General features: G+C 39.6%; 1 protein-coding gene across 2 annotated transcripts in view; it reads right to left on the reverse strand.

Annotated features, from left to right (window-relative positions):
• Positions 1 to 1460: 1460 nt before the first annotated feature.
• Positions 1461 to 24833, reverse strand: part of MANBA (mannosidase beta) — a 122759-nt gene continuing 99386 nt past the window's right edge. For both annotated transcript variants that reach the window (XM_059376645.1, XM_059376652.1), the window contains exons 13-17: positions 23917 to 24081; positions 10883 to 11027; positions 6728 to 6870; positions 5606 to 5863; positions 1461 to 3093 (exon numbers count right to left, since the gene is read on the reverse strand). In XM_059376645.1, coding sequence (XP_059232628.1) covers positions 2869 to 3093; positions 5606 to 5863; positions 6728 to 6870; positions 10883 to 11027; positions 23917 to 24081 — 936 coding nt within the window. In that variant the 3' untranslated portion in view covers positions 1461 to 2868. The remainder of the gene's footprint in view (positions 3094 to 5605; positions 5864 to 6727; positions 6871 to 10882; positions 11028 to 23916; positions 24082 to 24833) is intronic.

Consider the following 24833-nt stretch of genomic DNA (forward strand, 5'->3'; position numbering starts at 1 on the left):
CTGACCCAGTACATGTGGCAAAATAAAATCTATTAAAATGGTAGAGAGGACTGAACACAGTGCCACACATGAGCTGTGGAGACTGTTTCCGATGTCACCGTTCTCTTACAGAAATAATATGCGTACAGCAACAGCACATTCCTCTCCTTCTACCAGTTGTTGTCCACATACACTCATGTCTGTTCATTCATTGTTTCTTCCTTTACAGATTCATTATTTTCTGATATCTTCTTCCCCTCTTAAAAGTACGTCTAGAGGGGCGCCTGGGTGGCTCAGTCAGTTAAGCGACCGACTCTTGGTAAGAGCTCAGGTCTTGAACTCAGGGTCATGAGTTCAAGCCCTGCACTGGGCTTCAATAGGCATGGAGACCACTTAAAAAAAAAAAAAAAAAAAGTCTGGAAGACATTTGCCTTTAAATTTACTTTATTTTTTACTCTCGCATCATGTTTTAATTGGATAATAATGATTATGGTGTTAAAAAATCCAACCACCATTTACTTAGCATTTATTTTGTTCCAGTTGTTTAGTCCTCACAACTACCTTGAGGGTTAGAGATTATTATCTCCATTTTACCAATGAGACAATTCAAGTCCCAGGTCAAGCAGTCAGCCAAGCTCACAATAACCTACACGCCTCAGAACCTCAGCACACAGATTCCAAACCGTGTCAGTGTGGCTAGAAGCCCAGCCCTCTCTAGGACAGGACGGTCCCCAACCCAGGATGGTGCTTCCATTTTCAGGGCCCTTATTATGGGCCAGCACAGGGCCTAGTCCCCATGTTAAATTTTAAATTCATTCTTCAAGACAAACTTGCAAGGGCATTGTATTTATTTCCATTTCACCATCACAAAACTGAACACAGAAGTGAAATAACTTGATTAAGAGCTGGTAAAGGCAGAATTGTGATATAAATTCTGGTCCATCAATTTCAAAGCCCACCTCACAGGGTGTCTGGCCTAGAAAATTCTCTAGTTTAATGGAGACAGGATTTTCAACATTGACAAGAAAATTATATATTTATTAAGTAAAAATCTTCTAAGATGCATCCCCAAGCTCCAGGCTTTCATAAGACTTTTATAAACATATTGAAATAGCTGAACACATAAGATGAGGAAGCTCTTAGATACTGAAGAGAGGCCTGGATCACCTGCATTTATTGCCATTTAATCAATGAATCATGACCTAAACCTTCTCAGGTTTAAAACCAAATCTATATCTAATTAGGCTTGATTTTCAAGTCAAACTCTCATTGCCACTCCATTCCATAACCAATTACACGATTCTTCCCAGGGAAAACCACTCAAGTACCTTAACCTAGGTTTCTTAAACTCTCCCAATTTATCAAGCAGAATAAAAAGTTGGCCAGAGCTAAAGGGAAATCAATGCCCAGCACACAAATGGACACAAATGAATGTTTCTGGAATGATTAAACAAGCCACAGATGAAACATCACACTGTTAATGCAATCTATATAACTTTTATTTTTTGATCATTTTAAACTTATAGAAAGGTTGCAAAAGCAGAAGAAAATAATTCTTGCACACCTCCACCCATTAACATTTTGCCCCAATGGCTTCATTATGAATATAATTTATAAACATGATCATATATAATAAAATAATTTTATAGCAACTTACAATTAAACAATATTAATAAAAATGACTTATTTTTAAAAAGATCTTTTTGTTTATTTGTTAGAGAGAGTGAGAGCACAATCGGGGAGGCAGAGGGAGAAGCAGGCTTCCCGCTGAGCAAGACCAATGCAGGACTTGATCCCAGGACCCTGGGATCATGACCTGAGCTGAAGGCAGACACCTAACTGACTGAACCACCCAGTTGTCCAGTAAAACTGATCTAAACCCAAGCTAAAAGAAATACACTTTGCTGCCAGAGTCAACAAATATAAATCTAATTCTCGGATTTCGAATTGGGAAGTACATTGGATTTTGCCACATCTACAACCCACACATAATTATGGGTAACAACTTATGTTAGGACACTCAAGAATCTTCAGAGTGACCATAGAGATGTCCATTTCAATGTCAGCTTATTTTTCAAAGGAGAATCACTCTAAATAGACTTTGAAAAAAGCTGTTACTGTCAAAAAAAAATTTTTTTTTGAGAGAGAGAGAGAGATGTGGGGAAGGGCAGAGGGAGAGGGAGAGAGAGAATCCTAAGCAGGCTTCACACCCAGTGAAGAGCCTGACTCAGGGCTCAGTCCCAGCCAGGTTCCCCAGTCAAAACGATACTTTGTAATAAAACCCACAAATGAAAAGAGAATCTTATCCAAAAAAGTAATCAAACGGCAACAATCAACTCCCCAAACTTTCCGACAACCAATATGGCTACTATCCAGAACCCTCTATTGTACCAGCTGAACCTCCATTTCCTCAGGGAATAATAACAAAGCAGCTTCATTTTGATTATTCACTATTTTTCAAGGCTAACTCTGAGAGGCTTACACGAACCTCACAGCCTTCCAATTTGGCTCCACAGACACTGCAGTCGTCATGTTCCTGTGATTCCCTGACAGGACTTTATGAGTGGACTTCCTTTTCTGGGTAGGAAGAGTGGTTGGGTTATAACTGGGTCACATGGTGCCAGAGCTGTGGGGGGAGGGCTAAAATCAAAGGCCTGGCACAGGCTGAAGAACGCCGAACCACGGCCTTGTTGGAGGATATCACCGGAGTATACAACCTTCCCGGACATAACACACTGGACAAACTCTTCAGAGTCATGACTCAGACAGGTGGAGGCAGGCAGACACACTTCCCAGCTTCTTCAACTTGTCTCTGGGTGTCTTCAGCTCCAGACGGTGCCTTAGAAAGGCTTTATTCCAGGGTCTGCTAAAAATACCACCTGCAACCCCTCAGTAAATATCCATCAGGGAAGTCACACGAAGAGACTGCTCCAGTTCGCTCTTGCTGGTGGGTTTCCAAGGGTAAAATAACACAGTCCGTGTCTCTTCAGTCATGAGGAAACCGTTGTCACTGAATCTCCCGGGGATGCTTCCTACATCTAACCAAACAAAAGGAGCAACAGCGGAGGTTTCCAGATCAAAAGCGAATGTGTCACCTTGCTGAGAGATGATAGCCTGAAAGAAAAAGATAAATTAAGTGAACGATGAGGGGAGACCTATTTATTCTACCCACAATGCCTATCAGAATGTGTCTGTGGGCCAACAAGGAGCGTGTCTCTTACAGCTTTGGCTCCGCTGACAAAGTCTCATACTCTGCGCACTGTCTAATACCAAAAAACAAAGGACATTTATTTGAGGCTGTGGAAAATTACCAAATGGTTATCTCCAGCTAAGTGTAAAATATGTCAGTCTCTAATGATTAAGGAGGATATTTCACAAGAAGCTCAAAGCTTTATTATCTCTCACAGCTTTTCTCCGGGGACCAAGAGAGGAACATTTTGGCATAAGGGCCGGGAAGTTTCGATGACTTTCTCAGGATGTATGGTGGAGTTAGCACCACCAGGAAGCTTGTTCTAGAAAGATCCAGCAATCTAGACAGCTGCCTGCCAGGAATTTACAAAAGCTCTACCGTTACAGCCTCCTCTCTTTTGCTGCATAATACCAGAAAGTCACGTTATTAGCACTTTTAACATGTGCAAATCCCACACAATATCAGCAAAGGCAAGTGTAATTTAAGCCCTGTCGTTCACTAGCCAGTTAGTGCACACTGAGGAGAGGCTAGGTTGGGCGGTGCCCCAGAGGGTTGGGGTTTGTGAGGTTCTTTCAGTGCGAGCGAGCACGCTGCTGAGAGTGATCTGGTATTTAAAGCCTCGCCTGACACAAAAGGTGACACCTCAACATGCAGACATGCCACACTGTAGGTGTGACGTTGGGCGTGATGTGTGGCATAGAGAATTCCAAGGTGCAATTTTTACTGTATGTAATTTTGGACTTACACATCATGTGGGGTTCTGAGTTATAAACAAAAAAATGTACTTTGGAGGAAACAGCACAGACACTTCATAAGGTGTATCAGGTATCTCTTTGGATTCAGATCTGAAGCTAGATGTTAAAGTCCCAAACCATACCGCCCAGGGGTTCAGTGAAGACCCTACGGCAGTCACAGGCATGCAATTCCCATGGCGGGCCCCAGTCCCCCTGCCAAGTCTGCCAGGGAAGCCTCGGCTACTGCGGCTCCCCGGCCAAAGCCAGCAGGGGGACTGGGGCCTGCTTCCCATCTGAAGTCTCATCTCTGTACAGGACTGCAGAGCCCAGGGTCAGGCCTGTCGCCTGGCTTCAGGGAGGTGTGGTAAACAACTTCCCAAATCCTGCTGGGGAGAGCACACCTGAGTGTCTGGCCTATGGTAAGCCTGCAGAAAATGTTAACTATTATTACTATTATTAGATCCCTCTGGAAGGGCAAGTCTCACTGAAATCCAAATGAGGCAGGACAAGGGAACAAGTCCCACTTCTCTCCCACACCCACTCATCCTAAGGTAATGAAGGCCTGGTTTAGGAAAGAGAAAAAAACTTCGAAATCCTAAGTCTAGAGCCTGCAAATTGAACTGCTACAGAGTTTTTTGGTTTTATTGTTGTTATTTTTCTGGAAAGAAGCTGTGTGATTGTATGGTATTCCCTTCACAGCTGCTCCACATCAGCTGTTACAGATTACTTATATTTCATTATGTGAGTATCTCACATTAATTAGAAAGATATGTTTTCACTTCAAGGACTGTTTTCATATGATTATTTCTAAGTAGACACACACACACACACACACACACAAACCCTGTCACTGAAGCATTCTCAATGACTTATAGGTCTAAAACAAACGTAACTTTCATTAAACATAGAGAATAAAACTTCTTAGAGAATACATCCAATCACCATGTGTAGGGGAAAGGGTAAGAGAGATTTTCAACCAACTAGACAGATTCCACATTCTCCAGCTGCACAAATTTTAGAACAACACACGCTGGTTATTCCATTTTTTTCTTGGCAATTACAGATTTGATGATTAAGCTACTTGGAAGCAATAAATCAAAGAGAGTAGAGGGATATTTTTTTAAATTTCCTTAGTTTTAAGGACTTTCCTTAAATTTAAATTTTTAGTTTAAATATTTAATTTAAAAATTTAATTTTATTTTTTTAAATTTCCTTAAATTTAAATCCTTAAACTTAAATTTTTCTTAAATATCCTAAATTAAATGATTGTCCTTAAGCCTTCCAAGTCAGAGTGCTTCTGCTGGGGATTCCTGGTCCCCCCTCTACTAAGGTTTGCTGGCTTGTCAGGGTGGCACATGATACTTCAGGGATGAAGCAGGAAAGCCTGGGGACAGAGCCTAGGACATGGTGCAGGAGCAGTTAGCGGCGATGACTCATGCAGCCTTTTCCTGTTGTGCTCAAGCCCACTTCAGAGGGGCCAAGGGCTAGTGGAAGTGGCAGGAACCCTAAGCTCGGACAAACACTGAAATAGAAAAAAAAGTCTTTTGGTCTTTGCTTCTAGTGGGAAGAGACGAACATTCCCCAAGTCTCAGGTAAACTTAGTATCAAGGGGAAATTCTGCAGAATGCAGGAGGCCATGTGCTTCGCTCAGGAGCAGGAAAGGTTGGCAAGGCAACGGGGACCCCAGGCCACTGGTACTTACAGTGATGTACGCCTTGCGCAGCCCCACGCTCTCACTCAGTGAGGACAGGAAGTGATAGTTGGTTGGGCTCCCAAGTTGGCTGTCAGTTGAAAGGTAAAAGGAAACCACACAGCTTTGCCGGGTACAATTCCCACAATTCTCCAATAATACGGGTACCGGCTCCTTATAGAGGAGAACGGCCTTCCCTGCTTTCAGGACAAAATGGTCAGTCTCAGAGGAGCACACCGGCTCCAGCGAACTCCACGTGTGGACTTTCACCTGGGAGAAACAAGACAGGGCCAAAACAAACATTCTTGGTTTCGTTTTGTTTTGTTTTGTTTTGTTTTGAAGAGAATAATAGATGAAAGTCTGAATAGCAGAACTAGTTAAGAGCCTATGAATCCTGGGTTTAACCCCACCCCACTCAGTCCTAGAGCTCATAAGAGAGCAAGTTCCTCAGCTTCTCAAAGGCTCTGCTTTTTCACATGGAAAATGAGAATAAGAACAGCATCAACTTCAACGGCTGACGTGAGATTTAAATTAAGTAATCTGTGGAAGACACAGGACCCGGTGAACTGTCAGGAGTCCATAGCCGTGACCTCTCTGCAGTGTTCTCCAGACTGCAGCCGCCTGAGACTCTGAGTCTCTACCCTCTATTTTTGCCTGACATTGTTTTAAATACAGGAGTGTTTTTCCATATATGTTCGGAATTCTTTTACAGATTTTCACTTTAACAAGCCATTTTTAAGGATTCCTTTCTGTCAAGTTTAGGCTATTTCCAGCTTCTTGTGATTATATGACTTTATGTTATAGCGGCACTTTACAGTTTATAATTTGCTTTCAACTGCCCATCGAAATCCTTCAGGATTGCCTGATGAGGGAAAATATGATATTCGCAGATGAGGAAACTGAATCACCAAGGCATTAAGCCTTAAGGTCATGGGATAAATGGCAGAGTTTTACCCTGAAGGTAAAGGTATTCTGAGTCCAAGGACAGCCCCTTTCCTGCGACAGGCACTAGAAACATTTTGATACAAATCAATTTCTCTTTTCTTTTTCCCAGAAGAAATATAACCAATAACTAAAGAATTATGAGCAAAATCTCTCCCTCTGGCTTAGAAAAAAAAACTCGAAGCAACTTACAGTAAGCTTCGCCTTACAGTCAGAGTGAAGGTCTGAAACACCATAGATGAAAAACACGTCTTGATCCTCAAAACCCATGGGCAACAGTGGAGCGAAGAAATGCCGAGCAAAGTAATGAAGCATCTTCCACTTTCCTCCATATTCTAGAAACAGGCGAGTTAAGAGATGGGTAGGGTCAAGCAGGCAGGGTCATCTCGCCCACAGTCCAGCTGTCTGACTTGTCATGATTCCAGGGACAGAGCATAGCAGAGAGACTCAACAGGGTTACAAACCCACATTTCATTAAGGCCTCGGGGCATTCAAGCCTTTTCCTGGAGGCACCCTCACATCTTGGTGAGGTGAGCATTCACATCTCCCTTACAATGAGGGAAGGGAAGCTCAAGTAGTAAGGCAAACATGCCACAGGCAGGACTCTGAGCCCGACAGGACTCCTAGGCAGCACTTTCTCATACATAATTCTGCTTCTGGGAGCTCGATGTGCCAATATTCCTTTTCACTACATATGCATGAAGAGGGAAATCGGTACATGGCCATAAAAATATCACATATATTAGTAACTGGGTTTTTTAAATTTAATTTAATTTTTTCAGTGTTCCAAGATTCATTGTTTATGTACCCCACCCAGTGGTCCATATATTAGTAGCTGTAAGAAAATATTACAAGTGTATAAGATACCATAAATATTTATTTATAAGCGTTATAGAGAGGGGTGCCTGGGTGGCTTAGTTGGTTAAGCAACCAAGTCTTGATTTCAGCCTCAGGGTCATGAGATTGAGCTCTGTGTGTCCATGCTCAGCAGCTCAGTGCAGAATCTGCTGGAGACTCTCCCCTTCTTTTTCTCTTTGCCTCTCCCCCTCCCATTCGCACGCACTCTCTCTCTAATAAATAAATAAATAAATAAATAAAATCTTTAAAAATTTTTTTAAAAATAAGAGTTGTAGGAAACATAGTCAATAACACTGTAATAACTTTGTATGGTGACAGATGCTGACTACACTTATCATGGTGAGTATTTCGTAACGTATAGAAATGTCGAATCACTGTATGGTACACCTAAAAAAAAAAAAAACATAAACAAAACACTTGGGAAAGAAAAATTTAAAAGGTGACAGAAAGAGTTATTTAGAACTCAAAGTCTTCCTTTTCCCATAAGCACAAAAGGCTCTGAGTGAAATAAAACAACCATTATCATAAATGCCGCTGGCAAGTGCAGACTCGAGGAGAACATCCAAACAGATGATAATTAATGACAGTTGCTCAGATACAATTAGAAGCTGTTGAGAACCTATGAATTCTGTGCCCTGCTGGCAAGTCTAGGATGCTAAACCCCCAAACTGAAAAATATGTCACCATGCCTCTATTTCAAAAAAGCTCTTTCCCACAAAGCACTGCATCACTGAACAACTTCCAGAGAGATGGTGGGGAGGGAGAGTGGGAGGAAGGGGTGGGGGGTGGGGAGTATCGTGTCCAGAATTCAGTGTAAGCTGCTGACATGGGAAATGTGGTTTGAAGTTCAGATAGAACCAACTTATTTGGGTTTTCCAAAATTTCAACTCTCAGCACTTCAACTGCAACTCTTAAATTTCCCCTTAAAAAACAACAAGCGGGAAAAAAAAAAAAAAAAAACAAGCAGGGAGGGGTGGAGAGCCTTCCATATTAGACCTGTAGAATGAACTCACACTTACAACACTGACCTTGAACAACGTGGGTTTAGGGGCACCAAACCCTGCGCAGTCAAAAATCTGCATATATAAAAAATAATAATAAAATAAAAATTTAAAAGTATGTTTTTAAAAATCCACATATACATTTTTGACTCCCCCAGAACTTAACTACTAATAGCTTACTGTTGACCAAGCTTTACTGATAACATAAGTGGTCAATTAACACGTATTTTGTACGTTATATGTACTATATACTGTATTCTCACCATAAAGCAAGCTAGAGAAAAGAAAATGTTATTAAGGACATCAGAAGGAAGAAGAAATACATTTACAGTACTGTACTGTCTTTACCCAAAAAATCTGTATCTTCTTGAACATGCACAGTTCAACCTCATGTTGTTCAAACATTAACTGTATTTGGAAAGTTTTCTCATAAACAGAAGATGGCTCAGACCTGAGGTAACTTAGAGATGCTCGCGTGTGATATCCATTACAGAAGAGACTTTACATGCATGGTTCCAACTTCGCGGCCACATGCAGAACACAGGAGAACAGCAACTGAAGCACAAGGTCTCACTGGGCCAGACACTAGTTACTCATCAGGGACAAAGTATGGCTACCAATTTAACATCTTGCAGTCAGCTGAAGATGTTCTGTGATTTCTGGCTTTTCTATTAGCTCTCAACCTGTCCAAGTTTATGACCCAAGCAAAATAAAATGCCCAGGAGGATTTCTGTATTTGCAAAATTGTAACTAAAAATGAGACTAGTTTTTTTTAAAAGGAAATATATAAGAATCTAGAGATTCCAAGCAGCTATGATCCCTTTAAAGGATCACATTCCCCATCCCCACCTGTATATTAAAGGATCCCCTTTTCAGGTGATAAGAGGAGACACATTCGTTCCCCCACCCTCACTGGCACACACTAGATGCACCAGATTCATTAAACCAACGAAGTAGAGTTAAACAGAGGCCATGAGGCTGCCCAGAGCAGGAGCAGACATAGCATATCATGTCACGCCTTCCCCCTGGCACCTGTTTTCTGTAACAGGTACAAGAAGATGGTAAACCTCTCCATGGAGGCACTGTCCTGCTAGACTTTAGAAAACAAATTCTTGCTCTGCCATCACAACTTCTGTTTCTGGCTTTACTCGCCTTTTCTCTCTCTCTTTTTTTTTTAAAGATTTTATTTATTTGGCAGAGAGAGACAGCAAGAGAGGGAACACAAGCAGGAGGAGTAGGGGAGGGAGAAGCAGGCTTCCCGCTGAGCAGGGAGCCCGATGCTGGGCTCCATCTCAGGACCCTGGGATTATGACCTGAGCCAAAGGCAGATGCTTACCCACCGAGCCACCCAGGCGCCCTACTCACTCTTTCTAAAGAACTCATTAAAATAATCTGCAGTACAGTCATTTAAGGCGAGATCAACAAAGACTAGGTTCTCCCAGTTCTCGAACCAAACTCTGCTTCAGGAGTCCACAACCTCATCCACAGACAAGAAGGCAGGTTCAGAGTCCAAGCGTCTCTGAACAATATCTCTTTGTCCAGTTTTAAGCATCCCAGAAAGGCTACTCTCCCTAGTCTAGAGCTGATTCTCATTCAATACTCTTTTATCTGGTTGGTGTTGATAAACAGTTTGGTCGGAGAAACTTGATCGACACTCCGACTTACCACAAGAGGTGATTCAGCACACTGATCAAAGCACATGGGTAATGGACTCCTTTGGATCTGTATACACAGCTGGTTTAAGAGTCTGACCCAGCAAAGGGGCTTTTTTACTGTGGGACCTTGCCTCACTTTTGCCCCCAAATTCTTGTGTACATTATTAACTGTACTTTGCTTCAAACCACCACTAGTGAACACCAAAGATTCATCATTACTCCTTAATTTTTAAAAATATATCAAAATAGAATAATTCAAACTGCTGGTACCGTGCCAGTCATCTCTCTGTTGCCAACTGATGGAACTGATAACCTTTCCCATCTTAATTTCTGACTCCACATGTTTTGCCTGAGAGATAAACAGAGCAAAAATAAAGATGGCCTTATGAACCTAAAAGGGAATCCGGAAAAAGAACATTTTAACACTCGGCTGGGCCAGCATTCCACTTGGCTGAATTCTTCTTCTAAACAGAGGAAAAGAGGCTTAGGTAAATGCTTCTTTTGCCTGGAAATTCCTCCTAATTAAATTCAAAATTATAAGCAATAATTATAAGACACATGGCTGAGATCTTCATGCATCTACACCCTACATTAGCCGGCTTTTGTGACTCTGCACAGCCCACAACTCCAACAAGGCAGCCTCCAAGGCTCCTGGAGAGACCAGGAAGGTGGGTGAGGTGGCCACAGTTCACCAGCTGTGGGAGGAACCTCTCCACTTAGGTGCCAGAGTCTACTCAGTTTAGTCTGATCCTCAGGCCCTGGGGCTTTGTCAGCTGCCTCTCTGCCCTGGAGTCGCTTTCTCTCAAGGACGCAGAGAATGCAGCAACACTTACCTAGAGAAGCCCAGGAAGGAGCCTGCCAGATGTCATTCAGCTGCCAATAAAGGGCACCCATGGTATAGCCTTGCCCATCCACTATCTCGCTGCGACTGCGGCGGTAGAATTCAGTCTCTATTTTGACACACTGGGCCTGCGTCACCTGACTCAGGGGAAAACACCGAAGCACACAAGTTATTGTTAGGCTTAAGTGTCCAGGTCTGAGAAAATGGCATGTTTGAGCTGTTTTTTAAAGCAGGTTGGATAAATTAGGGACTCTGATTAACATTATGTCTACCATTATCATACTAGATCTGGAACTAGCCCCTCAGCATAACAGAAGGGTTGTCTATAATAGCTGATTTGTTTGGGAGTCTTAGTGTTCTGTTTATGGGTAATCAAGGAAACAGGATGGTATGAAAGGTTCCTTGCTAATGACAGTATAGGCAATGATGGAAAACAGACTATTATTCCAGAATAAATGATAGATGTAGTCAAACACTAATTTTTTTTGAAAGTGATGGGTTTTATAAATATATTCATAGCTACTAATGAACAAAGTTTTATTAGAAAAAAGTTCTATAGGAAAAATAACATTATTTTAAGTCTGATACTGTCTAGTCCCTAGCCCCTTTTTTCTACTCAAGCAACTTTGTCCTTATATCGTGATTTTTGATAATCGTAAATTTTTTTTTTAAGATTTTTGTTTATTTGTCAGAGAGAGAGAGAGATAGTGAGAGAGGGAACCCCAGCAGGGGTAGTGGGAGAGGGAGAAGCAGACACCCCGCTGAGCAGGGAGCCCGATGCGGGGCTCGGTCCCAGGACCCCGGGATCATGACCTGAGCCGAAGGTAGACACTTAACCGACTGAGCCATCCAGGCACCCTGATAATCATAAAATTTTTTTATAAATGTAACTCCTTCATTACAGCAGAACAGATGGTAAATTGTAGCAATGAGACCCATGAATTTAGTTCCCACTGAAGAGGCACTGAAGAACTTCATATAGGACTCTTAATTATTGGCAACATCATTGAAATATCACCCTTTCATTGCTACTATTATCACATACTTTTTAAAAGAGTTTACTTTTTTATTTGGAGAATGCGAGCCAGAGGGGAGAGTCCGTCCCAAGCAGACTCTGAACTGAGTGCAGAGTCCGACGCAGGGCTCGATCCCGCTAACTTTAGATCACGACCTGAGCTGAAACCAAGAGTGGGAGGCCACACCGACTACACCACCACCCAGGCGCCCCTGTTATCCCATGCCTTTAGAGTTGTAGTAGGGGAGGCTCACGAGTGAGAGGTTCTCAGGCTGGTTTGGAGAAGTCACCAAGGAGACCTTGCAGAGATGGTCAGTGCTGCAAGGATTCCTCACTAGAGTGAGGCCTGGATTTTCAAAGGAAGGAAAAGAAGCATGCAGATAAGGTTTCTAGGACACTAAGCCCAGACACTTCCCAAAAGCTGGAAGAGCTCAGGTAAAGGTAGATCCTTTAAACAGAGTTAGGCTGGCTAGTGAGAAAGTCATAAGTGAAGATATGACTTACTTATATGAGATGGTGCCATAGAATTGCAGAAGAGTGAAGCAAGAAGAAATCATGGTCATTCAATAAAGATGTATTAAGTACCTATAGTATGTGTTACATGCTGGTATGGTCCACCCCTCTCCCAGCAGAAAAGATACAAGCGCACCCTCATGGAGCTTACTGGCTTGTGGAGAAGACAGGACTTCATCAGAGAGTCACGCAAATGAATGTAAACTCTAAACAGTAATAAGTGCTAAGTAGGAGGGGTGAGCAATGTTAGGAGTGTGGATCACAGGGAAAGCAGGCCTAGCCGAGGAATGACGATTGGCCTCAGAGAAGAGGAAAGAGAAAAAGAGAGAGGGCAGAACCTGGCAGCCAGACAGGACATGTGCGTTGAGCAGAGAAAATTCAAGTGAAGAACTGAAAGGCACAGAGAGCCAGGAGCAGTGGAAGGGAGGCCAGTAAGATGCAGGGATCAGATCTGGGAAGGTTCTGATGTGTGTCCTGGAGGCAACCATAAGCTCAAGGGGTGAAAGGACCAGATTCACTTTCCCGAAGAAGATGCTGCTGACCAAACGGAGAAACAGAGGTGCGGTGGGGGTTTACAGTGGGATTAGGGCGACCCTTCAGAAAGCTATGAAAACCACCCCAGCAAGAGATGATACCAGCTGTGAGCAGATAAAGAAATGTCCTCATTCAAGAACCAGACCACGGGGACCACAGCAACGAGAACAGCGAATACACTCTAAAGAAAGTAAGAATCTCACAGACGGAGTGGCAATGGTGCCAACTGAAAATGACCACAGGATACATTCGGCATATATTAGTCCGACACTAAGTCAAAGGGAATGAAACAGAAAAACAAACCTATGAAATCTGATGTGTTAGTCAAGCCAATCTGCAATTATACTCAGAAATCTCTAGCCAAGTTCCTTGTAAAAATACCAATCTTGTCCAAACTAAAAGAGAGAGAGAGAGAGAGATTTATTTACTTCTAGGCCTAGATAGGTAGGCAAAGAGAAATTAAGTCCCTTAGTAAGCATTCACGTATGTTGAGTTTTGAGGTACAAAATCAGTGTTGTGGAGCAACTTCTAGAAAATTCAGTGAAGATGAAGCAGGCCCAAAGTGGAAATCTCAGTAGGAACAGATTCTAGGACACCATCATCCATGCCCACTAGAGATCTTTACCTTATATCAGCATGGAAACAACCTTTACAGTTGTTTAAAAGATCTTATCTCTGAACTCATTTATATCATCCTGAGCCTTCATATAACGCCCCCACAAACCAAGCTAAATTGGGCCTATAGCACAAAATCAAGCCAACGATAGTCTCTGCCTCCATTGCACACATATCCACGACCTTGAACAAGAAGAAATCTCAGTTCTCATCCAGAGATTCCTGAAAAGCAACCATTGCTTTATAGACTGTGTGTGGAGTGAGCATGAGAGAAGCAGCTGAGAAGTCCCCATCGGACTGGTGAGTAATCACAGGAGGAGAGGAATTCTAGTCACCAAACATTCCAGAAACGATGGGTCCAGCCCTGACAAGCTGAGAACAAGCATCCAATGGCAACCACCATGGACAATCCACCTTAGATGCCAGCCCACAATCCGGAACTCCCCCTACCTGAAGTATCCCTGAAATCTAGATATACCAAAGAAGCCAAAGAACCTGCAATATTCTGCTATTACCCCCTGAGACTTGGGTCACTGTCAACTCATAAGTGGTGTGGAAGGACGGGTGTCATTCATAAAGTCTGGGACCAGAATCACTATCCTTGGATCCACATTTATAAAGTAGGGTGAATCGGAAAAAAATAACCTCTGTTCTGAGGTGGGAACAAAATACCAATGTGTATCAGAGTAGGAAATTAAGTTATCTCTTTCAGGCGGAAATGAAAATGGAAAAAGCCATACTCTATGAAATAGTCATGCTTCTGCTTAGCTGGATCTAATCCAGAAGACAACTATATATTTTACTGATGGCCTTAGTAGAGGTGACTGCATTTTCTTTTTCTTCATTTAAGCTTCTTTTCAGGAAAAAAAAAAAATCTCACAAACATCAAATTATTTATATTGCTCCAAATTCTTTTCCAATCTTTGTGAACACATATTGTAGCATATACATTTAGTGTTCTGTTCTTAGTTTTGACATGTGTACTTTTTCATGCCCTGGCACTGGCTAGCATCTCTGTGCTTTAAATGGTTACACAGTTATTACCACAGTGTGATTCATCATTCTCCAATTATTAGGCATTTGAATGGTTTCCAGTTTTTTCTTTCAATGCAAGAGCTAAAAACATTGTATGTTCTTGTGTTGCTTCTTTTGGTAATAATAGATGACAAACATTAAACTCCTCGCTGCATAATGCTATATTAGGTTCTAATCAAGAGGCTGCTATAAACTGTTGACCTCCAGGCTGAACTTTGCCCCATACAGATTTTAACTGGCCCCCAGAGATAGGCAGTTTTTGGTTTCTTGTTTTTTGTTTTTGTTTTTGTTTTTAGGTGGGTTTTTTGTCTCTTTATTGTTTGAATGTTGCTTAATGTCTTAAGTCAGGGCCTATAGTTCGGTTTTATCACAATTCCCAATAATCATACTCCTATCCACTTAAATTACCTTCCTAGCCCACACAAACATTTGAGTTTTAAGTCTCTATTTCAATTTTCAGAACTACTTGCAAGATATCTTTCTGTTCTAACTACTTGCAAGATACCTTTATATCTGTTCTAACAATCTCACTGTAATTTATCTTTTCTGGTTTAATAGGTAAGTATTAATAATCTTTTAGAATTTTTAAACCTTTTCTTTTTTTTTTTTTTTTTACATGCATACAGGATTCCTACCCCTGGCTAGCAATGAAAGGAAAAGGACATGAGGCAAGCCCTAACTAGGAACTTGTCATAGCTGAACTTCGTGGGAAGGATAATCAAGGCTCTTTGAACACTCCGGGCTCCAGCACAGTGCAGCATACTCCACAGATAGATAGTGCCATGCCAATATCATGGATCCGGGTTTACCCAAACCAGTAGGTGCCAGTTAGGGCTAATGAATGATGCCTTTGTTCATAAAAATGCAGAAGGTCACTGCCCACTATCCTCCTTAAAGGGATGTTGTAGAACCCCATTTCCCTGGAAAATCTCTGCAACTGCCTTTCCCTTTAAAATTGTACCTGTATTTATACACTCATGCATCCTTCCCTAAAGAGGACAATCTCTACATATAAGAAGAATAAATGCTTAGTCATTTCCTAGGCTTCTAAGTCCCACTGTTAGCAGACAAATCTTATTTTAGTTTCAAAAAAGTCTATTTTCAGCAGCTTGCTTGATTACACTTATGAAATCAGTCTCCTTGGAGAAACAGATGGTAGGGTAAAAAGAAATTAGACCTAGGATACCAAGACCTAGGTTCCAATTCCAGTTTTGCCACTGTGATGGAGATTGCTAGCTGTTTATAAAAACCTACCATCCCTGTCCTCCAGAGTCACAGAGCTATAGGTGGGCTACATTCTCCAGAATCACACCCCTGACCCTTGGAACTAGGCATAGCCATGTGACGAAGCCCTGCTGACAGAATAATTTATATTATTTATTTACTTAAAAATTATTCGACACTAAGACTCTCCTAATAAAGCCATGTTTCAAACTGATAAAATTCATACCATACAATTCACCCTTGTAATATCCAATTCATTGGCTTTTAGTATAATCACAGGTTGTGTACTCTTACCCCTACCTAATTCCAGAATGTTACCACTCCAACAGGAAACACCATATTGTACTAGTTAACAGCAACTCCTCATTCTCCCCTCTCCTCTGTATCCAGAAACCACTCATCTACTTTGTCTTTTTGGACTTGCCTATTCTGGACATTTCATGTTAAGTGGAACGAGATAATATACGCCCTTTGTCACTGGTTTCCTTTACTCAGAATAATGTTTTTGAGGTTCATTCATGTTGTATTATATATTCATATTCCATTCCTTTCTATTGCTGAATAATATTTCATTATATAGGTATGCCACATTTTGTTTCTCTATTCCTGAGTTGGTAAACATTTGGATTGCTTTAGCTTGTTGGCTATGAAAAATGCTATGAACATTTGTGCACAAGTTTTTGTGTGAACACGTTTTCAATATTCTCAAATATACCTTAAAGTAGAATTTCAGGGTTGTTGTTTTTTTTTAAGATTTTATTTATTTATTTGACAAAGAGAGAGAGCTCTTAAGTAGGCAGAGAGGCAGGCAGAGAGGGAGGGGGAAGCAGGCTCCCCGCGAGCAGAAAGCCCAATGCGGGGCTCAATCCCAGGACCCTGAGACCATGACACGAGCAGAAGGGCAAGGCTTAACCCACTGAGCCACCCAGGCACCTGAATTTCAGAGTTCTATGGTAACTCTATGTTTAATTTTTTGAGAAAGGTGTAGGTAGTATCTTTTTGTGGGTTTTGATCTGTATTTCCCTAGTGACTAATGATGTTAAGGATATTTTCGTGGTACTTATTGGTCATTTTCTTTGGAGAAATGATTACTCAAATCTTTTGCCTGTTTTTTAATTGGGGTATCCTTTTCATTATTGAATTGTAAGAGTTTTTAAATATATTATGGACATTAGATCCTTCTTACATATATGACTCAAAAGTCTTCTCCCATTCTGTGGATTATCCTTTCACTTTTGTGACATATTGGCCTCTGACACACAGTTTCTAATTTTGATGAAGTTCAATTTGTCTATTTTTTCATTGGTTGCTTGTATTTTAAATGTCAAATCTAAGGAACTGTTGTCAAATCAAAATTCACAAAGATTTACATCTACTTTTTCTTCTAAGAGTTTTATGACTTTAGTATTAACAGTTAGATCTTTGGTTCATTTTAAGTTAATTCTTATATATGGTACAAGGTAGGGGTCCAAATTCATTTTTTTTACATGTGGATATCCACTGTTCCGATACCATTTGTTCAAAGCACTATTTTTTTCCATTTTGTTATCTTGGCACCCTTGTAGAAAATCAGTTGACCATAGACTTATGTGTTTATTTCTGGACTCCCAATTCTGTTCAATCTATACGTCTGGCCTTAGGTCAATAGCACACTATCTTGATTACTGTAGGTTTGTAGTTAAGTTTTGAAAGTAGGATGTGTAACACTTCCAAATTTGTTTTTTTCCAGATATTCTGACTATTCTGGGTGCCTTGCATTTCCATATGAATTCTAGAATTATTTTTCTCATTTCTCTGGAAATGGTAATAGGAATTTTGATAGGGATTATGTTGAATCTGTGGATCTCTTTGGGGAGTCCTGCCATCTTAATAATATTAAGTCTTCCAATCCATGTCTTTCCATTTCTTTAATTTCCCTTAATAATGTTTTATAATTTTCACAGTGCAAGTCCTGCATCTCTATATATGTATCTGTATATTCTAAAATATTTTATTCTTTTTGATACTATTATAAATGTTATTATTTAGTTTCATTTTAAAATAGTTCATGCTTAGAAAACAGCTGACATTTGTATATTGATCTTACATCCTATAAAGTTGCTCAATTAACTTATTAGCTCTCACAGGTTTTTTACTTTTTTTTAAAGATTTTATTTATTTGCCAGATAGCGCAAGTAGACAGAGAGGCAGGCAGAGAGAGAGGAGGAAGAAGGCTCCCTGCTTGGCAGAGAGCCCGATGCGAGGCTCTATCCCAGGACCCTAGGATCATGACCTGAGCAGAAGGCAGAGGCCTCAACCCACTGTGCGACCCAGGCACCCTCTCACAGTTTTTTAGGTGGATTTTTGAAGCTTTCCTATATATAAAATCATGTCATCTGCAAAGAGAAAGTGTTACACCTTCCTTTCCAATTTCATGCCTTTTATGATTTCCTGGCCTAAGTGTTTTGACTAGAATCTCCAATGCAATGTTGAATGGAAGTGGCAAGAGCAGGTACCCTTGTTTTTTTCTTGATCTTGGGAGAAAACTTTCTGTTTTTCACTATTCACAGTATGATATTGGCTATAGGTTCTTCACAGGTGCTCTTGTCATGTTGAGGAAGTCCCTTCTTGTCCTAGCTTGTCAATTTTTTTTTTTAATCACAAAAGGGTACTGTATTTTTTCTAATGCTTTTCCTTCATCTATTGAAATGATAATGTAGTTATTTCTCTTTTAGTCTATTAATATGATGTATTATACTGATTGACTTTGGTATGTTGAACTAATCTTACATTCTGGGTAAATCCCACTTGATTATAATTTATAAACCTTTTTATATGCTGCTGGTTTTGAATTATTAGTATTTTGTTGAGGATTTCTTTTTGTCTATATTCATAGAAGATCTTAGTCTCTGGTTTGCTTTTTTTAATATGTCTTTGTCTGTTTTTAGTATCAGAATAAACATGGCTTCACAGAATGAGTTACGAAGTACTTTCCCCTCTTCTGTATTTTGGGAAGAATTTGTGAAAGATGGTGTTAATTCTTCTTTAAGTATTTTTTAGAATTCACTAGTGAAGCCATCTTTGCAGAGGACAATTCTTTGATTACTAACTCAATCTCTTTAGTTGTGATAGATCTACTTAGATTTTCTATTTCTTCTTGAGTCAATTTTCATTGTTTGTGTCTTTCTATGAATTTGCCATTTCATCTAGGTTAAATGACTTATTGTCATACAATTATTCACATATTTTCTAACATATTTACTTACCCTTTTTTTTATTTAAGGTCAACAGTAGTGTTCCTTCTTTCATTCTTGATTTAGTAATTGGAATCTTCTCTCTTTTTTTTTCTTGGCCAGTCTAGCTACAGTTTTTTCAATTTTGTTGCTCATTTCAAAGAACTAACTTTTTGGTTTTGTTGATTTTCTCTATTGTTCCAAAGAGGCCTCTTTTAATGTGCCAAATTTCTGATGTCTGCTTTACTTAAGTGCTGAAAACTGATAAAATGCAACCTCAGTAGTTACAGAATTTCCCTTATCTCAACTGTGAAAGGATAAAATACTATAGTTTAAAAGGCAGAAACTTGTTCCAATCATTGCCTGAGAACTTGGAAAGAATACTTAACCTTTCTGAGCCCGTTTACTCAAACATAAAATTAAAACAGAAACACAGATGTCTGGAGATGATGTCAGAATTATGTGAGAAGATATACAATGCATCTCGTGGCCCAGGGCCAGCCATTTGGTAGACACCCAAAGAATGCTGACTGTGTACTTGACTGCTAAATTACATGTTGCATATAAACATAATACATTAGTGTGTAATGTGCTCTATTAATCATTCCCCTCCTTTACTCATCCCATCCATCTTAAGAGCTCAGCATAGACTTTATCTTCTATCAAATCTCGGTGCTGCTTACCAAACAAATAACCATTCCAAGGTAGCGAGTATCATCAACACCTGGGTCTACAACATAGTCTGTTTGTTGTTGTCATTGTTGTTGTTGTGATCAAGTTACATGCAACAGGAAGATAAAATGGACCCCTAAAGAATATGTATCTCTTAAGGACATCCCCAAGTATCTAGCCTTCACTACATGCTTAATACATATGTGAGGAATAAATGGAGGCACTAGAGGGAGCTATAAGCTAAGGGGTTAATAAAAATAGCCCAGCTTCCTCTTTAAGTGGCTAGTGAAGAGACCATACTGGCAGATTAAATTGATCAAAATTAAATGTGTTAGTATAGACAGTCCTCAAACTAATCAGTGAGCCTGTGCAACCCAGCTTAAGAGAGTGTGCCTGGGTAAGTAGGCTATTTGGAATACAATATAACAGGATAACGCAGGAGAAAGAAAGGTGAGGCAAGATTATTTTGGAATTATTAGAAGAATTAAGGAAGTAAAAACCGAGAGGGATACTTTTGCTGTTATAAGGAAAAGCCAGGAAAAGATCTAAATGTGAAGAAACTTACTGCACCACCTTCTCAGCCAAGATATTTTTGAAAGTTGCAAAAACTTGCTTTACAGATCATCTTTTAGAAGTGGTACACAAGCAGGTACTCTGTTCTTCAGAATAGTATGACAGACAGTAAGAAAAAGAAGAGAGGCTGGAGGCAGGAACAGAAAACATGGACCAAGGAAGTTTTATTTCTAATGCACATGTCAAAGATGATTGTTTAAAATCAACATAGTAAGGAGGAGAAGAACGTTTTACTTTTAACATTTCCTGTTAAAAGAAAATCCAACACTAAAAACAAACAAAAATCCTAATTCTGATTTTTTTTCATCTCAGATCCCATCTAGTACAACTGAAGTTCTAGGGGAGAACTAACACAATCCAATTCCAAGCCAATGCTTGATAAGACACCAGTGCTAAACTATCAGATGAAAGCCATCACCAACAAAACCAGCAACAAATAATTCCACTTGTATCATCAGCTCCTAACTACATACCACTAATGCTAATGAGTTCAGAAAGAACAATTATTTTTGTGAATGCTTTGTTTTGAGGAAATAAAATAAAGTAACAGTAATAAAATGAGCAGCTGGGAAGAGGGCAGCCAGCATGAAAAACAACAGCTGAAAAGGTTCCCATGTGTGCACACATACATACACACAGGAATGAGGATCGTCCTAGTTCATATATCAAACCTGAGGCATTCTGATAGAATATTGGCTATGAAAAGCTAATAAGATGAACTTCAACACTTTAAAAGGGACAGATATCAATTTTATCTTTTAATTTGCTTTCTGTGAGGTAGGTTCATAAATTATACATCACACTGGCAAAGCTTCCCTAACTGATAAGCTTATGGTTAAAACATTAAAATCCTCTTTATTAGTTTATCACCTTCTAAAAAAGGGTATTCTTTTGGCTTCCAATTTTCTGCTTCAGCTTCCATCCAGATTTTTGTTTTTATATAGGAGAAAACTGATGTGAGTAGGCATGAGTTTAGATTAAAATTGGCATATTTTTAGGTGCTAAGATGCAAAAATTAAAATGTGATCATGTTTAACAAAAACTTTGAGTCTATTTCAGATCAACTCATATGACTGGGATTAGGCTCCTGCCTTCTCTCTCTGACTTGAAACAATCATGGCAAAAACATCAGATAAATAAGCGGTGGCTTTAATAGTCTTACGCATGCAAGTAGTTCACAGGTTCATGAGATAAAAGTGGCAAACAGAGAGAGTAAATGGAAACACTAAGAAGAAAATATTACCTAAAATTCAGCTCAACAGTTTCTTACTTTAAACATAAATTTAAATTTACCATATAATTCAGCAATTTCACATATATATTTCAACTCAAAGGAAATGAAGATATGTACACAAAGATCTGTATGCTAATATTCATGGTGGTATGATTCATAATAGTCAAAAACTGGTAATAATCCAAATGTGCACCAACAGATGAATGGATATGTGAAATATGGTACAGCCAATACAACCGGATACTATTCAGCAAAAAAGAGGAGTAAGTACGTGTATTTGCTACAACATGGAAACACTTCAAAAACATTATGCTGAAAAGAAGCCAGATGCAAAACATCACACATTGTAGTTACATGAAATATTGAGAAAAGTAAAATCTACACAGACAGAAAGCAGGTTAGTGTTTACCTGCAGCGGAAGGTGAGAAAGGAGAGTAACTGCAAATGGACACAAGGGACCTTCTGGGGATCTGAGAAATGTTCTAAAATTGGGTTATAGTCACGGTTGCATTATTCAATAAATATTCTAAGAATCACTTAATTGTATACTTAAAATGAGTGAATCTTATGGCGTGTCAATTATATCTCAACAGAGCTGTTTTAAAAATAATCCAGGGACACCTGGGTGGCTCCGTCATTAAGCATCTGCCTTCTGCTCAGGTCATGATTCCAGGGTCCTGGGATCCAGCCCCATGTCGGGCTCTCAGATCAGCAGGGAGCCTGCTTCTCCATCTCCCTCTGTCTCCCCTTGCTTGTGCCCTCCCATCTCTCTCTCTCAGATGAATAAATAATATTTTAAAAAATCCAATAAGGTGATAAGGTAATATGCAGAGATTTTAAGTGTACACCTCAGTGAACTTTATCATGTGTATACACCATGTACCAGCACCCAGATCAAGACATAAGGCTTTTTTTGGCACTCTGGAGAGTCTCCTAATACCCATGTCTAACCATAATTCACTATCCCCTCCACAAGAGTGGTGATCACTAAATTTGCTCTCCATCATGCTGATTCATTTTGTCTATAACTAAAACTTCAATGTTTCTTTTGCTCAACACAATGTTTGTGAGATTCATCCAAGTTGATGCTGATATCAGCAGTTCATTCTTTTGTATTGCTATGGAATATTCCATGATGTAAGTATACCATAGTTTATAAATTCCTCTGTTAAAGAACATCTAGGCTGTTTTCAGTTTGGGGCTATTATGAATAAAGCTGGTATGAACATTATTTTAGATGTCTGTTGGCAGACATATGCACTCATTTTTCTTGGGTACATAGCTTGGAGTAGAAATGCTGATTCAAAGAGGAAGCAAATGTTTAGCTTGGATAGAAAGTGCCATAAAATTTTCCAAAGTGGTTAAACAAATTTCTATTCCTACTAACAATGTCTACAAGTTCCAGCTGTCGTATATCATCACCAACAGTTGGCATTGTCAATCTATTTAATTTTAGCCATTGTGCTAAAAAGACATTGTATACCTTGTAGTGTATACTCTAGCATGATTTTAATTTGCATTTCCTTGATTGAGAATGAAACTGAACACATTTTCACATATTCACCGAACACTGGGTGTCTTCTTTGATGAAGTGCCTGTTCAAGGTTTTTGTCCATTTTTTAAAAGGTTATATCCTTTTCTTATTACTTCATAGAAGTTCTTTATTTTGAATACAGATCTTTTATCAGATACATGTTTTGCACGTACTACTGCCCAATCTGTGGCTTGTCACTGCTCTCTCTTAATGGTGTCTTAATTTACAAAAGTCTATAATTTAATGAAGTCCCAATTTATCATTCTTTTCTTTCATAGTTAGTTCTTCTTATGCCCTGTTTAAGAAATCTTTGCCAAGGTTATAAAATTGTTACCTTTCATAGTTGATTCCTTGATCACTGATCAAATTAATTTTTGTATGTAATTTTTGTATGTGGAGTCTAAGTTCACTTGTTTTCCTATAAAGATACCCACTTGATACTGTACCGTCTACTGGAAAAACTAACCTTTCTCATGGGGATTACGGTGGCAAATGGCCATCAACCAAGTAACTATATCATCTGTAAGTCTGTTTCTGGACTCTACTGTGTTCCACTGTTCCATTTTATCCTTGGGGAAAGCTATTGTCTTAATCACTGACACTGTATGGTGATCATGAGCTAGGGAACATGTTAATACACAATTTGTTGTAGAACATTGTGAACCGTTTGTTCTCTCCAAGAGAGGCAAATGCCAAAAATTAACTATTTCAAGTACTATATGTCATCATTTATCTATTTTGAAGAAGATATGCTCCTCAATCAGTGAAATAAAATGCTTTTTCATCACGTAAGGCTTACAGAGTCTATAGGATCCCTTGTGTTAACTGCAGGAACCTGCTGAACTCCAGGATGCAAATGTCTTACCTGAGTAAGGTATATGGTATCCTTGAACGCCTGTAATGGATCTGGGCTTTCCGGGAGTGTGAAGTGAAATTCGACCTGACGCAGCATTTCACTGTTACCATCTGCATGATGTTGTCGGTGAAGAGAAAATTTGCTGTTGTAAGACCAGTCCTCTTTAGATGAAACCTTTCGAGGAAAGAAGAAGAGGTACAAATTGGGAAGTTAGGAGTGAAACTACTTTTCCACACACTTCTGACAAACTCAAAACGTACTCTGCACAGAGAAAAGAGCTCAAGGTTTGCTCTGCGACTCTAATTTCACAGATGGTAGATGTTTTGTACTTATTACTAGTGGAAGAGTAGCCCTGTGCAAAGTTGAATCACAAAACCAGAATATGGCACCTATACCTTCCCTGACTCAAACCTAGGAAGTTTCACTTTGGCATTTCTTTTTCTTTCTTTTTTCTTTTTTTTTTTTTAAGATTTTATTTATTTATTTGACAGAGATCACAAGTAGGCAGGGAAGCAGGCAGAGAGAGGGGGAAGCAGGCTCCCTGCAGGGCTCGATGTCAGGACCCTGGGATCATGATCTGAGCCAAAGGCAGAGGCCTTTATCCACTGAGCCACTCAGGCGCCCCTCATTTTGGCATTTCTATCAAAATTCTTATCTTATCAAAACATTATTCCTGTGTTTAGAACACTCATCTTGCTCATTTTTAAATGTCATTTTATCTATTCAAGTAAATAAATTGTCAAAAAAAATAATGGACTGAAAACAGTAATCTGTTAAAACTGTCAGTTCTTTGACAGGAATAAAATATGACTATTAAGACAGTAAATGCTTAGCACTTGCTTATTTGTTTCTCAATTACTACTAAATATATTTGATATATACAGATGTTTAATTTTGATATAGTTGAAGACAAAAACCAAACAATG

This window comes from Mustela nigripes, chromosome 1 (assembly GCF_022355385.1).
Source record: "Mustela nigripes isolate SB6536 chromosome 1, MUSNIG.SB6536, whole genome shotgun sequence".
In the NCBI taxonomy this organism is placed as follows: domain Eukaryota; kingdom Metazoa; phylum Chordata; class Mammalia; order Carnivora; family Mustelidae; genus Mustela; species Mustela nigripes.